At 34.8% G+C, this 16,776-nt stretch overlaps 2 protein-coding genes across 5 annotated transcripts; one reads left to right on the top strand and one right to left on the bottom strand.

The window, feature by feature from the left end:
- Positions 1 to 5,182: 5,182 nt before the first annotated feature.
- LOC127101615 (condensin complex subunit 2) lies at positions 5,183 to 10,246 on the top strand. Of its 4 annotated transcripts, none has more exons than XM_051039076.1 (14): positions 5,183 to 5,583; positions 5,708 to 5,809; positions 6,361 to 6,478; positions 6,965 to 7,032; positions 7,112 to 7,172; positions 7,272 to 7,472; positions 7,575 to 7,861; positions 7,989 to 8,133; positions 8,222 to 8,478; positions 8,590 to 8,620; positions 8,752 to 8,906; positions 9,080 to 9,193; positions 9,428 to 9,699; positions 9,927 to 10,246. In XM_051039076.1, the coding sequence occupies exons 1-13, from the start codon at positions 5,329 to 5,331 to the stop codon at positions 9,650 to 9,652; spliced, it is 2,019 nt and encodes a 672-aa protein (XP_050895033.1). In that variant the 5' UTR covers positions 5,183 to 5,328; the 3' UTR covers positions 9,653 to 9,699; positions 9,927 to 10,246. The 4 variants fall into 4 exon arrangements, with proteins under 4 accessions (XP_050895033.1, XP_050895031.1, XP_050895032.1 ...); XM_051039074.1 differs by having other exon boundaries at positions 8,746 to 8,906; XM_051039075.1 differs by having other exon boundaries at positions 6,959 to 7,032.
- A 3,466-nt stretch (positions 10,247 to 13,712) lies between these two features.
- Positions 13,713 to 16,251, bottom strand: LOC127101614 (uncharacterized). Its single transcript, XM_051039072.1, has 3 exons — positions 15,796 to 16,251; positions 14,911 to 14,934; positions 13,713 to 14,294 (listed from the first exon to the last, which is right to left on the bottom strand). The coding sequence occupies exons 1-3, from the start codon at positions 16,001 to 16,003 to the stop codon at positions 13,948 to 13,950; spliced, it is 579 nt and encodes a 192-aa protein (XP_050895029.1). The 5' UTR covers positions 16,004 to 16,251; the 3' UTR covers positions 13,713 to 13,947.
- Between the last annotated feature and the right edge of the window lie 525 nt (positions 16,252 to 16,776).

Here is a 16,776-nt window from a genome sequence, read left to right as displayed (position 1 = left end):
AGGTTTAGTTGGAAGTAAAGGGGGCTCATTCATGTCATGATTATAGAGGCATCTTGGCCTAGTAAGATTCACAATTATCTCACAAAGATCTATTGGCAAGCAGTGCAATCAATGCCCGATCAATTTTGCCCTAAAACTAGGGTTTGGTATAAAATCAGTTTATTTCTAATTCTTTGGGTGAAACTCTTTTCCATGGCCCTCCATATGTCCACAAGGGTCTACTTAAAAAAAATCAGCTCTTTATTTGAGCCAGAGGTGCTTCAATTGATCAATGGAATCGAGAATCAGACAATTTGGGAAAAGTCAACTGTGGGGCCAAAAAAGTCAACTCCTGACATTTTGAAAGTGGAATCTCAAAATTCATGCCTAAGGGAGCCTACATGTGAAATTTGATCAAGGTTGGATCATGGATTCATCATTTAATCAGGAGTTGGAAAAGTTACCAAATTTGGAAATAGTTGACTTTCCATTTAGGGCAAGTTTTTATGGTTTTTGCACCCACTTTAAGCCTATATTCCATCAAGATGCAATCTCCATTTGAAAATTTCTCCAACATAAAAGTTGTTCCTCTTGTTTCAAGCTTTCTATAGATATAAAGTTTGTTTCATTTGGATTAAAATTAAGAAAGTTATGCTTGGTCAAAGTAAGACATTATTTTAGGACACTTAGAAAATTTTCTAAGTCCAAAATCTTCAAGATTTGTCAAGACTTATGGGCCAAATTTCTTGCAGTTCAAGGCATCTTTTGAAAATACTTTCTTCATGACAGTTGTACCTTGCTATGTCCTCTTTCACATCCTTTTGGAATCATCCCATTTGGATCATTGGTTCAAAAGATACACTCATCTAAAGTTGGTATCATAGACTGAATTTTTTGACAGCATTTAGGCCAAACTGGCCCAACCATTTTGCAGCTATGGAACCTGCATTTTATGGCCATTTTTCACCTCTTTCCACTCATCATTTCAATTTGTGTTCAACATGAAAGATGTTAAGCTCCATGCCCTCTTTCTACTGTTTGCATTGCCTTGCCATTTGGACATGTATTCATCAAGATACAAAGCCTTAAAGTCACCTTGTTGGACTATTTTTGTGTTGCACAAGCCAAACCAAATCAGACCACAAAACCAACCAACACACTTTTTATCTCATTTGGCCATTTGCTTTATGTTCACTCACTTAAGTTTTGCCACATTTAGCCATTTCTTTTCACACCTCATTTTTGCATCATTTTGCATGAATTAAAGCCAAACACTTTCAAGCCCATTAAGACATATTAAACCCTACATATATAAGCTTCTAAAACCCTAACTTGAAAATGGTGGCTGCAAAAGTTCAGAGCAAGGCAAGCAAAAGATTTCTCATTCCTTTCCATTTTCACAAGTTCTAAAATTTCTCAAAGCACAAAGTAGCATCTTTCTCCTCCTTTCCTCTATCTTCAAGGGGCAGTGGACCTTGCATCCACTAGGTACCTTCACTTCTCCATTTTTATGACCATATATCCATGTTTATCATCATGTTTACCATTGTTCATTACTATTCTTTCATGCTTACCATCCATATTTCATGTTATTTTTCATTTATGCCATGCTTGTTCTATGCTTATTGTCCATGTAAATAATATGCCATGTTTGTCTATGAAGCCCTCACCAAGAGGCATTGCGATTGAGCTTGAGTTTGTGTCGTGAAATTTTTGCCGTATCCATGTGCATGAGGCCCCCTTGTTGTTCACTTTTCTCTATGCTAAGGCCATTATTTTTAATGAAACAAGATACCATGGTGTTCTACTCGTTTCAAACTTAAACTTTGCTTTTTACATCATCTTATTTGGAGCCCTGTAGCATGAGATATTTCGATTGGAAGTTGGGGAAATTTTTTTGCCATGGTCGCGTTCCACATGCTGCATGTTTTTATTTTGTTTATGTTGCATGAAGACGTCCACGTGTCACGCTGTAGCCCTTTGGATCGCGTGTGTGCTTTATGATCCCAGCCGTCCGCCACACGTTTTTGTCTTCTTGTGACTAAAGGTCCACATGACCGATTGATGCACTAGTCCATATAATTTATTTAATAATCTGTTCACATTTTATATGTCACGCTCCATCTTGGACCGGGCTGGGCTTAGCGCATCCGCTATCAACACCCCACACTCAAAGCCCAAATCCATTTTATTTTCATTCTTTCTTTTTAATTCTTATTTTAATTTTGCTGTTTTGCTTTTAATTCGTAAAAATATTTTATTTGTTCATAAAAATATCAAAAAATACTTTTCACATTCCTTAATGTTTTATTTAATTTATTTAATTTTTATTTTCATATTTTATTTAATGTTAATATTTTATTTCAATTATTTATTTCAATTAGTCCATTTTAACACACATTTTTTCATTTATTTTATTTTCATGACTTAGAATTATTTTTAACTTCTGATTTTTGGGATGAGGGTTGACCAATGTCTCATGGTCAACTTGACCTTTTATTGGAATTTGATTTCCCATTTTCAATTTATTTTGGATTTATTTTTGACCTAGTTTGCTTGGTTGACTTTTCATTTGACTTCTGTTTTATTTCAATTAATTTATACACTAATTCTCATTATTTTTAAAATCTTTTTGGGGGATGATAGTGTCCTGACCCCACCTTATTTAGTTTAATTTTTCATAATTTTCTTGATTAATTTACTATTTATTCCATAATTTTCAATTTGACTTGACTTTACAGTTGACTTTTTTATGATTGATATTTGACTTAAGGGATTGCTTAGGGCAATTGAAGAGATCTTTTGATCCTCCCTTGTTCATCTCATATGCCACATATTAGAGGCCTTTCATCTTGATTTTATTTGATCCTTGCATCATTTCCCGATTAAATTATTCAGTGATCCTTTGTGTGCATAGTTTCATATGTCTGATTCATCTGATATTTTTTATACTTGTTTCTTTCATCCATGCTTCTATTGTTTGATTGTTTAACATGTTTATACTTCTCATACATTGTCTAATGCTCATTCATTTCATTCTTTGATTATTTGATTTGATTATATACTTGTTTATTCATCTGACTTGATTGATTAACTGTTGCCTACTTGTATGGTGTATGAGGCATATATTTTTATTGATTGCTTGCCATGAACAATCCACATTCATAACAAATGTACCCCTCTCCCATGAATTGTATAATATTTATTCTTTCATTCTTTATTCATCTGTTAATACAAGAGTTAAAATGAACATCCGATAACCATTTCAAAACAAGATCTAAACCTCGATCCAACGTCGAGTAATCATTTTCAAAACTTAACAGAACCAACACATATTCATCCATTCTTTTGTAAGTCGATTGCTTCATGCATCGCCATTTCTCTTGTAAGTCGATTGCTCCAGGCATCGCCATCTACCACCTGTAAGTCGATTGCTTCATGCATCGCCATCTACCCTTACCCATGGTTCCTCTCCTTGCTCCATTCGTCGATTCTTGTTCCGTTTAGGTAGCACCCATTAGGTAGAACCCTTTGTATGATAACATAGGTAGGATTCCCATATTCTTTTGTATGATAACATAGGTAGAATCCCCTCATTATTTTATATGATAACATAGGTAGAATCCCCTCATTCTTTTGTATGATAACATAGGTAGAATTCCCATATTCTTTTGTATGATAACATAGGTAGAATTCCCTTATTCTTTGCATGCTAACATTAGGTAGATGTTCCCATTTGTAAATCCTAACACATAGGTCCACATTGCATGACAACTCTAAGGTAGAGCTTCCCCATTCTTTAGACCTTTCGTGCGTCTCCGATCCTGTGGAATATCACTCCGCCCTATTGCAAAAAGGTAACTGCCTAAGACTCGATTCAGCGAGCTACGACACCTGCTGCTAGGACGTGAACACATTGCCCACTTTCCTTTGACACAACTGGTGTCCTCCTTTGTAAGTCCATGTTCAGATGGCAACCCCTAGTTAGCCGAACTACGACAACTCTGATTCTCATGTTCAGATGAGATACGTAGGCACAAGATGCGATGTCTTGCCGAGTTTTTTTTGACTGACAACTAACAACTAATCCTTGCTTGCTTTCGCCCTTGTTGCGATTCTTTTCTCTCGCCCTCGTTGCGATCGAGACCTTCCCTTTCTCTTGTCCTAGTTGCAATCGAGACCTTTGTTCCCGTAGTTAGCTGAACTACGTTTTGCTCCGATTCTCATTCCAGATGAGATATGTAGGCATAAGACGCGATATCTTAGCGAGCACACTTCTCTTTCACCCATAGGTAGCCGAGCTACGAAGACTCTGATTCTCATATTCAGATGAGATACGTATGCAGTGGATGCGACATCCGTGCGAGTCATTTTCTTTTGACCATTTCTTTTAGTAAATAGTACATTAGATAAACACACACCCTTTAGACAAGAACAACAAGAGTGGATCCCGTAGAGTACTACGGATGCGTAGGGGTGCTAATACCTTCCCTTCGCATAATCGACTCCCGAACCCAAGATTTGGTTGCGAGACCTTGTCTTTTCCTTTTCCTTTTCTCCATGTTTACTTTGAGCGTTTCCTTTCCCTCCTTTGGGATAAATAACGCACGGTGGTGACTCTTCTGTCATTTTTCTTTTTCGCCGGTTGTTTTTTTCGCAGGTTGCGACAGCTATGACTAAATTAATGAGAGAAAGTTAAAATATTTTACAAAGAGTGTGTGTGAGGAAGGTGAGAAATTTCATGTTTTTGGATATGAAAAAGGGAGGGACATGCCTTTATTTATAGGCTAAATGATAGTTTGATGACAATCGTTAGTACGTGATTCTTATTATCAAATTCGGATGAAAGTATTGAAATAATGAAAAAAAATCATGCCAAAATGTGTAAAATAAAGCAAAAACTATTAAGAGTGAAAAATATGGGACTTAAAATTTTTTTGAAAAAAAAAAAGCTCTTACCCCTGAATTCACGCATGTCCATCAACTTTTTTCCCCATAATCAGAAATTATTGATTTCAACAAGACAATTGTGTGTACTTGTTATTTTTAATAAGTTTTTATCTGAAATATTAAAATTTTGATACACCATACGATAGTATTTTATATTAAATCTATTATTTTATCAAATTATTATAATATTATTATTAATTAAAAAATAATACATTTGATCATCCAAATACCGCTACTTTTTGTGACCCTTGCTTCAAAATAAGCGTCTTCTTCATAAAAGATTAAACTTCCAATTCAAATAGCAAAACGAGAGGGAACCCACAGAATTCGAATTTCTCCAGATCTCTCTAATCTTCTTCCTCACTTCCACTTCCAAACCCTAACCTTCGCCTTCTTCCAATGGGGGAAACCCTAAGCCCTACCAGACAGAGGCTTCCTGTTGCGGCAAGAATTCAATCTCCTACAAGTCCCTTCTTACTAGGTTCCAATGACGATCAGCTCGAACGCGCTCAAGCACGTGCAGCACGCGCCGCCGCTATCCGCCGCAAGGCTCACATTGACTCCCAATCCTCCGATGCCGGTTCTGATCCTTGTCTCAACAAACAGCAGATCTTCGATTTGTTCCAGAACTGCATAAAGCTCGCCAGCGAAAATGTAAACGCAAAACGAAATTGAAATTTTACTTACTTTATTTATTTTTGTTTGATTTTTTGTTTGCATTGACGCAATTCAAACCTTATTTGATGCTTTTTTGATTTTATAAAAAATTGGCGTGCAGAAAATTAATCAGAAAAACACTTGGGAGTTAAATTTGATTGATCATCTTACTGATATTATTAAGCCCGAAGAAGAAAATGATACGGAGACTAATTTTCAGAAGGTACGTATGCTTTAAACTTGTCTGAATATGATTAGGGTTTATACTTTTTAGCATGTGATGTTTATTGAATAGTTTTCTTGCCATTGGTGATGCCATGTGCTATAATTCCAAGTCTACTAGATTATGCAAAATTGATTATTAGATTATGGGCTGCACATATGAACTTACTAACAAAGACACAAGAGTGACACACAAACAGTGGTAATAATTTAAGAAATGGAAGTGATTGAATACAATTTCATGTTTCGATGTCACCGGCTTCAATCTGAAGTGTTATGTGCTAGATTATGAAAATTTTCTGATTAGATTATGGGCTGCGCATATGAATTTACTAACTATGCAACACTAACAAGAGAGACACAACAATGAAATATGGTCGATGGTAATTGTTTAGGAAATTGGAAGTGATTGAATATAATTACATGTGTCGGTGTCACACAATGGACATGGCTTCAATCCAACATGTTAGTACGAACTAGGTTACCAGGTTGAACAAACAAAGTTGTATGTGTGTATACTTAAGGTAGCTTCATTAAATTTTGTTTGGACAGGCAAGCTGCACTCTTGAGGCTGGTGTCAGAATTTATTCATTAAGGGTGGATTCAGTGCATTCCGAGGCATACAAAGTGCTTGGTGGGATGAATAGAACAGGACAAGAAGCTGAGCAAGGTTACAATCATTTCCCTCTTATCAAGCCTAGCACATTCTGATTCTCTCTCTCTCGTTTTTTCTTCTTCTTTTTTTTTTTTCACTAGTTGTATTACTAGTGAGTTTTCTTGATGATTTCTTTGAAGATAGGACTTATAGGGATTGCATTTCTTCCTTCTTGTATATGGTGTATTGTAATATAACATATGCTCTATTTCTAATAATGATTGATATCTTGTGAATGTATGAATTCAAACGACTTGATATACCTAGTACATGTTTGATATCTTGTGAATATATGGATTCAAATGGCTTGATATTCCTAGTACATGTTCGATATCTTGTGAATGAATGGATTCAAATGGCTTGATATTCCTAGTACATGTTTGATATCTTGTGAATGTATGAATTCAAATGGCTTGATCTTCCTACTACAGTGCATTTACTTTTGGTTTTGTAATATTTGTTCTTTATTAAGTTCTAACTAATGATATGTCATAGTGTCAGACACTACCGTGGAGGGTATTAATGTTGCAAGTGCACAAAAAGGAAGCAGGAAAGAAACAGATAGAAAGGTCAGTAGTTTTTGGATCTTTGGTCTTGACTGGTTAATGATGGTTTCTGCTTGGTTTGAACAGTTGTTTGTTCATGCAGTTGTCACCTTTGTCAACACTGGAATCATCCTTTGAGGCTCTCAATGTAAAGAAATTTGATGGTGATTTTGAATCCTTATTCTATTTTTGTTACTACTTATAGGCAGCAGGGTTGAAGTCTTGCTGAAAATGTATATGATGTTATATTATATTCTTTTCAGCTGCATTTGTTGTGGATCCCCTCTATCGCCAGACAACGGCAAAATTTGATGAAGGAGGAGCCAAAGGCCTTTTAATGAATAATCTCGGTGTGTATGGTGGTTGTAGGGTGCTCTTTGATTCACTAGAAGTACCTGCAAACTGTATGACAAGCCAAAATGAACCTGCTATCTCGGATACCATTGATCTTTCTTTTGCCAAAGGTGTGTTGCTTTGCGAAATATTTGGGGACACTGTCACCATCAGTACATTTGCAAACTGAAACACATTCGATGTGGTTAATTGGGACTGACTTTTCTTTATAGATTGTGTTGAGCAGATGTTATTGGAGATGCGTGTGAAGAAAGAAATTTCTCCAACTCTCCGGACTATAGTAAACCAATTCGATGAGAATAATAGAAGGCCTACTGATTTTCAATTTCATGGCCAGAATTCAGCTGAAGAGCTTGATGCTGATTTTAATTTTGAAAATGGGGCTGATGGAGAAGGCTATGAGAACTGCACGACCTGGAGTGATGATCATGATGACCAACCAGTTGTTGCTGATCTAGGCTCTAATGATGTTGATCAAAGTTTCCCTAGTTACCCTCAGGTTTTCTCATGTTTTAGCCATAGAAATCTCTGATTGTTTAGAATAAGCTTTTAAAACAGTCTTTTGAGTTTTGGCAATCTAACAAGTGAATGATGTATTGGCTAAAGTTAAACTCTAAACTTTTTAGGAAAATGAGCAATTTCCTTCCAGAGAGTCTGATATGGATGACAGATTTGAAAATGTTGATGGGTACTTATTCTTGAGTCTGGGTTTTAATTCAAAACAGAATGCTTGGGCAGGCCCTGATCATTGGAAGTATAAAAAATCTAAAGGTGAGGTTTGGGGGCCAGATAAAGAGATTTAAACGCTCTATGTTTCTTAGAAATGAACATTGTACTTATTCTAATTACTTTGTTGTAGTTTCTGAGGTTCAACCTACTTCCGAAGATGGGTCAACCCTTAAAACTAGGCAGACAAAGAGTAAAAAACAAGCTGAAATTGATTTAGATTTCACAAAGTCTCTGGAGAAAAACGTTATGGATATATTTGCTCCTCCCAAGAATCCAAAAACACTACTTCTCCCTGAGAGCAGGCCGCCTTGCAATACAAAACTTCCAGAGGACTGCCACTATCAGCCAGAGGAACTTGTCAAGCTATTTGTTCTTCCGGATGTGAAGGTAGTTTCTTTAAAACATACAAATCAGTTTCAAAGTACTTTTCTTGTCTGGAGTGGTGCTTATTTAGTGCCTCTGGCAGGCTATCTCTAATGCTTTTTGTTCTTTCTTTAGTGCCTTGGGAGGAGGGAAAAACGATTCTCAGGTAAAATGTTTTAAAGTTTTCCTTTTTCAAATATTAGATTAATCACCATGCTTGTATATGTCGAGATCATTTAAAATGTTTTCAGCTGTCTTTTGATTGTATTTAAAGTTTGGGTGCATTTGCAGATGCAGATGCAGATGGATCTAGTGATCAGTTCAATGAGAATGATTTATTCCCTTCTTGGGATAATGGAAGTGCTTGTGGAGGTGATGAAGCTGGTGACTATGAAGGTGTTCATCACAATGATATTGAGGACCCTGACACTCTTATTACTCAGCCTCGTCAGGTAGTTTTTTTTTTATATATACACAACTTGGTCTTAATATGTTTTTCAAGGTATTATGCACCTAAATCATAGGATGATGTCTTTCATCAGTACATACACGTCATTAATTTTTAATCAAAACATCGTAGCAAGAATTTTAGTATAACAATATATTGTATATTTTCAAATAACAGGTCAGTAAAACCGAAGTCCAGTATGACAAAACGTCTAAACAAGTTGATGTTCAAGCACTAAAAGTTACTCTATGGGACGAAGTTCAAGCATCTGCTAAATTTACTGTTGTTCAGGTATACCTCCATTTCTACAGAAGTTCATTGTACAAAATATTCGTTGTCATTTCTTTTCACAATTAGCTTCCCTTTCTGGTTTCCCACACTGGAATGAAACTTGCTAGTGAGTTTTCTTCAAGGCATGATGCTATTTTAACTTTCCATAGGATACTAGAGCATAATAAAAGCTGTATTTTTTTTTGCCTTGCTTTGAATGATATGTTCTAATTTTGCAATTTCTTTATTTTAAAGGACCAAGAAGAAATAATATATTTCAAGAATTTATTGGCTAATTTTCCTGCCGAATGCAATGCCGCTGCAAACATCAGTGACATATCTCCTCATTTGTGCTTTATATGTCTACTTCATTTGGCAAATGAGAATGGACTGAGACTTCAAGGCTTTCCCAACTTGGATAATCTTTCAATATTCCTTCCACATGATGCTGAGCCTGAACTCTTAAGTGGAACCGTCTAGATAATATACTCCTCTATTCTGCAGTTTAGGATTTAGAAAATACTTTGGTAAGTGCTTCAAATTGGGATTGATGGATGAGTTTTCATTGAATTTTCTGGCATGCCTCTTCAAATTATCATAGAAAAATATATATTTTTGGAATTTTGTATTAAATATTTAAACTTTAAATCCAATTTTTTCGTAGAAATTTAATCTCAACTATCAATTGATATTTTGGCCTTGATTAATTTCCCCATATCATACAATTGACATGAGCTTATGCTTTGCTTTTCAGATGGAGATTGTAACAAGCTGATTTTGGCTATGGCTGGCTGTTCAAGTCTCTCCTCTCATCAAGTAATTGTCTGACCTTACAAGATACACATTAGCTCTTGTTCATGACAGAGTCAACTCATGTTTGCTCCTATTTGTATCCTCTAGTCTGGACCGGTTCTTGTGTTTGATAATGGTCAAAGTTTGATGCATGGATTAATGTTTGACTGATTGTTAGAGCTCTACCCCACCCGACATTTTATATTTTAACCGAATATCAAACTAAATCACATTTTCTCACAAGCAATCATAGAATAGTTAATTTATCTATTAAATTCATAATTTTTCATTCTGATATATAGCTCTTAACGTTTTATTTTTCCCATTTAGATGATTTGGGGAAGGATATAATTCCCTGATTTTCTTGCTGCAGATATGTATGTATATTGTGTTTATGACTGTTAGATTACAATAAAAAAGCTAACAGTTAATAAAATGGATCACTGGTATAGTAGTGTGCCCTTAACATGGCCCCTCATTTTTTGAAGGGTTTATTATCTGGTCTGGTTATCCACTTTTATTAAGTGTCACATTAACTTCACTAATTTTGTGTTAAGGGACTAACTTAACATTTTATAAAAGTGAAGGAACAAATTGAGACGAGCAATGTGATGGGTGGTTGTTGCTTGTCTGTTTTTATTTGAGGTCATTTTTTGTTCGGTTTGTTTTTGTTTTGTGTTGCCTTTTGGCTACTTTTGGTGTTTTGTATTTCTTGAACTGATAAAATCGAAATTGAAATTTATGAAAGCTATTTACCATTATCTTTGCATCTAGCTTCCCCGTCTAATGAATAATTTGAAGCAATCCACAAGTCTTTCCCTTTTAACTGATACAATGTAATCTAGATACAATATTTTTACGTTGTTGACGTTACTACTCTCATCCTTTAAGCATAATTCACCACCCACATTGTTTTGGATAATGCTGCTTTAACATTGTACTTTAGCTTATTAAAAGATGGCTTTAGCCACCATGATTTATTAATGAAGGGATTTGATACAGCTGACAATTTGCCCACTGCCATTGTTTAAAAAACGCAACAACTTTTTGATAATCACTTTGTACAATTTCGGCCACATTTCCCCTCAATTTGCAGATTCTGAAAATGCCAAATACCCCACAGGCAAACTCTCCACATATCTCCTTGCATTATGACCAATTTTTTCTAAAGTTGAAAACAAATAAATCATACCATCCACGTGTACATGTCAATTGATGGATTGTATAAAATTTTCCGTTATCACACTAACACACTCTATTAGAAACCAAGAGATAATGCATATTTCATCTTCTAGATCACTAGAATTCGGAGAAAGATATAGTTATGTTATTATATTTCTTTAGAAATAAATCATTTCATTGTAATAGTTTGTGTATGGCTATTTATAGGGAGGTGTAACTAATTGAGTTAGTTACTTAATTATAACTATTATGCTGACTCAACATAGTTAGTCTTACTCACACAATTGGTTATTTTGTTTTGATAACATACTAGTTACGGTTGCAACTTATGCTACTTACTATAATACCCTCCTTTTAAATTTAAAATAATTTGTTTATGATAGAGAACAAACTTGGATACTCTTCTTCCTTGTTTCTCTCAATTTTTCTCCACCTTGTCTATTTCTCTTAGTCTCTCTCTCTCTCTCATTATTATAAAATCATTTTTGTTTTAGAGAGAGTGAGATTAAGATAGAGATAGAGAAGGAGAGAAATAGAGAGAAAAAAGAGGAGAAGATTCAAAGTGGTTAAAAAACATTTATCAAGAATTATGAATTTATGTTAGTGTAAGAAACCTTAGAGGAAAGATATGTTTGGTCACCATATCAACATACTTACCAATTACTAGTATGCACTTAATTGCTAGAGTCTTAATGATCACCTTTTTCTTTAGGAAGAAAATATCCAATTTAATTTGTTTTGTTTTTAACACACAAAGTCGGATTTGATAGAGCCACAATGCTCAAATTCTCACAAAATAGAATATGTGTATTTAGATTGCAACCATAAGGGGTGGCTAATCCCTTGGCATAACTATTGTTGGTCTTGCTTAAAAGATCTCTTATGTGTTTTGTTTAAGAAAGAAAGATGCTGCAATTGAAGATGCAGTGACCTCAATTTCCAAAAATAGTCTAAATTACCCTAGTTGCTTCAGAGAGAATTGAACATCCATGTTGGTGATGAGTTGTTGAATGTGAGGTTGACAATTATAAGTGAAAATGATATTATAAACATAAACTAAAATAATGATGGAGCAAGTGGAAGTAGTGAGGGTGAACATAGTAGATATCCCATTGGGGTTTTGCTCCACTCTAAACATAAACATAAACTAATCTTTGAAAACAAGCCTTAGTACTCATTTGCATCCAATAGTACTTTCATTGTGCATAGCAGATATCCATTTGAAATCATGGAGGACCATTGTGAGAAGTTGGCTCAAGCTCAATGAGAAAGAGAGTAAGGTGGAGTCGTAATAGCTTCTGTAAGGCTATTTATAGGGAGATTATTTGAGTAAACTAATTCAGTTAAGTACAACCAAGTTGATTAAACATAATCAGTTACAAAACTAATTAGTGTTCGTTTTACGATTTTGAAAAATAACATTTATCAAGTCAAATCGCAGACAAGATTGTTCATTTTAAGAAATTTCACGATACTGTCAAAACTATACAATTATGCAATAAGTCGTTACGACTATTATTTATAATTATGCAATACGTCGTTACGACTACTATTTCCGAGGTGAGAAGTAACAGAGTTGAATTTCGTTACGACTATTATTTCCGAGGTGAGAAGTAACAGACTTGAAGTTGGCACTTCATTTAATAAAAAATAATATTAATTAATTTTTTTAATTTTTAAATATAAAAAATTAACCCAAATCCAAGAAGTAAAATCGTTGGCAACTCATTTAATAAAAAAATAATATTAATTAATTTTTTCAATTTTGAATATTAAAAATTAATCCAAGCTCGATCCAATAGGACGACCGACATAAATGATGGTTTATCCGCAACATGTCAATTGTTTAAACCCTTATCCTCTAATGTTTCCGCCCCAGTCCGTCCCATTTTCTTCGCGGACTTTTGCGGGCAAAGTATTTACATAAACTTTTGCATTTTTAAGCTAAAAAGATGCAGTATCCGCAAGTTTTCTCCGTCCCTCCTTCACTTTTTTATAGGTCAGACCTAAGTTTTAAGCCCACATCCTCAACTATGTCTGGTCCGCCCCGTCCCATTTTTTTATGGGCTTTTGCGGGACGGGCATGCCCGTTTGCCACCCCTACTCCATCTGTCCCAAATTATAAGTTACTTTTAAAAGAAAATATTATAAGTCACTTTGTAATCCCAATACATATTAATGGTGTTCGGAGTACAAAAAATAATCCAAAGCCGATCCACCCGATTAGCAGCAGGTGTGTCTGGCACACCTAAGAGGTCACCTGACCTCCACTATAATAACACACTAGTCAAGACTCATGCTTATTTCTTACCACTTTCCAACTTCTCCATTCAATTTCGTTTAGTTAATCAATATTAAAGTTGAAAATGATATTCTATTTTAAAATATATACTTTTTGTTTGTTTGTTAAAATGACACTAATTGTGACATGGGTGATATTCAGACCCAAATTTAGTAATAAGCTATTGAAGTTATGAAGGTGTGCGGTTCCAAAAACAGTGTTCAATATGAATTCTCTATTGTACAACAAAAACAAAGAAACGAGCCTCCGAAAACAAGCCAGCAGTAGTAATAAATTTTCTCTGTAAAACATTATCATAAGAAATAACAATTTCTAGCTTTCAGCAGTAGTACATCTGGAACCAATGCCCAAAAATGGGTTAGAAAAGCAACAACGTTTGTATTTTACACTTTAGCTTTCTTCAACTCATAAGAGAACTACATGAATTACTATTACCACCATTAAAAACACTTCGAAAACTATTATGCAAGAAACATTCCATGGAGGCCATACATTGTTTCTAAGAAGTTTGTACTTTTCCTTGAGACTGAGCATTTGATTTGGCAACCCCTTCTTTCCATCCTTTCTGGCGAGCTCGAAGCTCCCACAATGCAGTTAGCTTCTTCTGAGCGACTAACGCCAACTCGGCTTTCTCCCTTGCCTGCTCGCACGTTTCCATACCGGAATTACACTTGTCTGCTTCTTTCTGATACTGAGATGCGATCTTCTTTGACTCAAGGAGAGCCATGTCAGCGCGTCGCTGATTTTCCAAAGCATCGGTTTCGCGTAGCTTTAGTTCCTCTGACAGTAGCTCTGCGAAATTCTTTTCGGTGTCTCCGTTTACTTCTGGATCAGGCTTTGCACAATCTGAATAGCAATTCCAATCAAGAGAAGAAAAAGAAAATTTGTTGGTGAAGGAAGTTGAGCCATAAATACCAGTAAAAGGATGTCTCAAAACAACACCGTTGTGAGCAAAATAAATTCTCTGTTCTTGAGCTTTCATGTATAGATTGAAAACTTCTTATTCAAATTTAGACTAAAATTTCTTATTCAAATTTAGACAAAATTCTACAATAGATATAATCAGGAAAGTATAAACCAATCATGGATCTTGTAAGAAAAAACCGAAGAGACGTGAGATTTTGTGATCCTAAACTCTATAACACCAACATCTCTGAAAAAAAGACACAAAAAGGTGTGTCCGTGTCTGTGTTGAACACCGATTTGTGATTACCTTCAATTTATTAATTTTTTCAAAATATTATTGGTGTCGATGTGTCAGTGTCGTGTCCAGTGTTTGTGCTTCATAGATCCTAAAAGATGATTCTGTCAAAGTAGAAATAGCTATTTATCATATTGCTCAAAGTGACTCTTAACAATAGTACTTAACTTCTACCATCATACGTGTATCATTGGTTTAACAAGATCAAAATGGGTTATTTAATGGATTCCAATTGAGATCATCTAGGATTCAAAGACTAACCTCCAAATGAAATGTTGCTCAACCCTGCATAAACAAAGTGAAAGAAACTAAAATAAGTACACACTCGTTTCATCGTTAGATGAAGATAACAGAGCAGTGAATTATGATAAAACCACGACAACATTCACATAATTTAATAAAATTGAAGCTAATTTATGTGTTAGTTGATAACAAATTTGTGGATATGACACATCAACAGAATTTTAAATAAAAATGTTTGCAATCAAGATCTAGCCCGCAATATAAAGATCTTTTATGTTGTCAATACCACGAGGCAACCACAATTGAAGCCCCATCAACCAAATTTGATTAGGATTCTCCACAATATCAAGAATCGCGATGCAACCACAATTGTCAGTTTGTTACCACGACTGCTAATTAAAACTCTGCTCATCAATTTGGTGCCGGTGTAAGTACCGCAGATTACAACTGTTTCAATTAGTTTGTTAATCAGGTCTATCACTTCATAACAAATCAAAACCTATGATAAAAGTATACCATAAATAGAGGGGAAGTTAGAACAAAGTTTCAAGTTTGTAACTTCACACTGGTCTGTTAAATTCGTACAGAAAAATTCCAAAACCCTAGCATATAATAACTTTTTAAAGAAGCAAAATCACATTCACCATGAACTGAAAATTCAGATCAATAGTGCCTATTAATCAAATAATCACTCAAATTCAGTGATTGAACTAACACCAGTTACTACAATAAAAAACAGAATCACAAAGAATCTAGATCTCAAAAAGATTCAATTTTTTCCTTCTGATTCAAATCCTAAGTGGAACTGAACAACCCAATTGAGAAAAGATCAAATTTTGAACTAGATCTAAAAATGGGCAATTAAGGAAACTTAATAAAAAAAGAGGGGTTAGGAAACAAAACCTTGAGGAATTGAAAAAGTGGGCTGTGAAGAACAATCACAGAGACAAGGGGCACAATTGGAAGAAGAAGATGAAGAATGTTTGACAGCAGCTAAACCTTCCTTGAAATGCCAATAGAGAGGAGGACATAGTATGTAACCTGCTATGCAGAGAGCTACAATTACCAAACTCGCCCTCAAAACTGCAACCCCTGATTTGTTCATAGCCATATATATACCTTGTTCTCTCTCTAATGGTGATGGTAGATACAAGACAAAAACTGAAATTAGAGAGAGAAACAAATGAAGGGGTTGAATCAAATGAAGTTTTAAGGTTGTGTGTCGTGTCGGCAATTTGAAGTTGAAAGAGTGAGAACAGGTTGGTGATAGTGCTATGCTGCCGCTTCTTCTTTCTATCTATCTCGCCTACTTTTTTACTACCGCGTAAGCACCGTCAACGTCTTTTTTTTTCTTCTCTAAAAAAATTGAATAAAATAATGAAAGTTGCAAAATTTGTATTTAATTATTAAAAAATTCAACTATTTAAATAAATAAAAATTATATTTATTTGTTGATAAAGATAAAATAATATATAAATATTTTAAATAAGAATTAAAATTTTAAAAAAAAGACGACAACACCAAAATTTTGTATTCCAATACATACTATTAATGATCCATCTCGTAAATAGTGAGGAGAGGTTTAAAAGGCATGTGAGAGTGAACTCGTCATGTCATCATATATGTTTGGAGATGACTCACTAAATATGTTCTTACCATTTGCAGAACTACTATAAAAGAAGTCAAACAATTTCAAGTCTTAATGATCGATTAAACCCATGTCTCCTAGATTAAAAGAGTGACTCATCCACCACACTCTTTGACATTTCAAGTCAGGCTCTACGTGGTCGGATTTATAGACCGACATCCCTTAAGGGAGGATGGAAACTATATACCTGTTCAAAAAGTTAGGTTACACGTATCATTTTATTTATATCAGAATCC

This window comes from Lathyrus oleraceus, chromosome 7 (assembly GCF_024323335.1).
Source record: "Lathyrus oleraceus cultivar Zhongwan6 chromosome 7, CAAS_Psat_ZW6_1.0, whole genome shotgun sequence".
Taxonomy (NCBI): Eukaryota; Viridiplantae; Streptophyta; class Magnoliopsida; order Fabales; family Fabaceae; genus Lathyrus; species Lathyrus oleraceus.
This window is presented reverse-complemented; position numbering and strand designations above follow the sequence as displayed.

What these genes read in the sequence shown, in the direction of transcription:
- LOC127101615 (XM_051039073.1), top strand. Translation starts at nt 5,329, where the DNA reads ATGGGGGAAACCCTAAGCCCTACCAGACAGAGGCTTCCTGTTGCGGCA. An exon ending in CAATGTAAAGAAATTTGATG is followed by an intron (nt 7,173 to 7,271) that starts GTGATTTTGAAT and finishes TATTCTTTTCAG; the next exon opens with CTGCATTTGTTGTGGATCCC. An exon ending in TTGTTCTTCCGGATGTGAAG is followed by an intron (nt 8,479 to 8,589) that starts GTAGTTTCTTTA and finishes TTCTTTCTTTAG; the next exon opens with TGCCTTGGGAGGAGGGAAAA.
- LOC127101614 (XM_051039072.1), bottom strand. Translation starts at nt 16,003, where the DNA reads ATGGCTATGAACAAATCAGGGGTTGCAGTTTTGAGGGCGAGTTTGGTA. An exon ending in CACTTTTTCAATTCCTCAAG is followed by an intron (nt 14,935 to 15,795) that starts GTTTTGTTTCCT and finishes TTGTTTATGCAG; the next exon opens with GGTTGAGCAACATTTCATTT. An exon ending in GAGCAACATTTCATTTGGAG is followed by an intron (nt 14,295 to 14,910) that starts GTTAGTCTTTGA and finishes ATTGCTATTCAG; the next exon opens with ATTGTGCAAAGCCTGATCCA.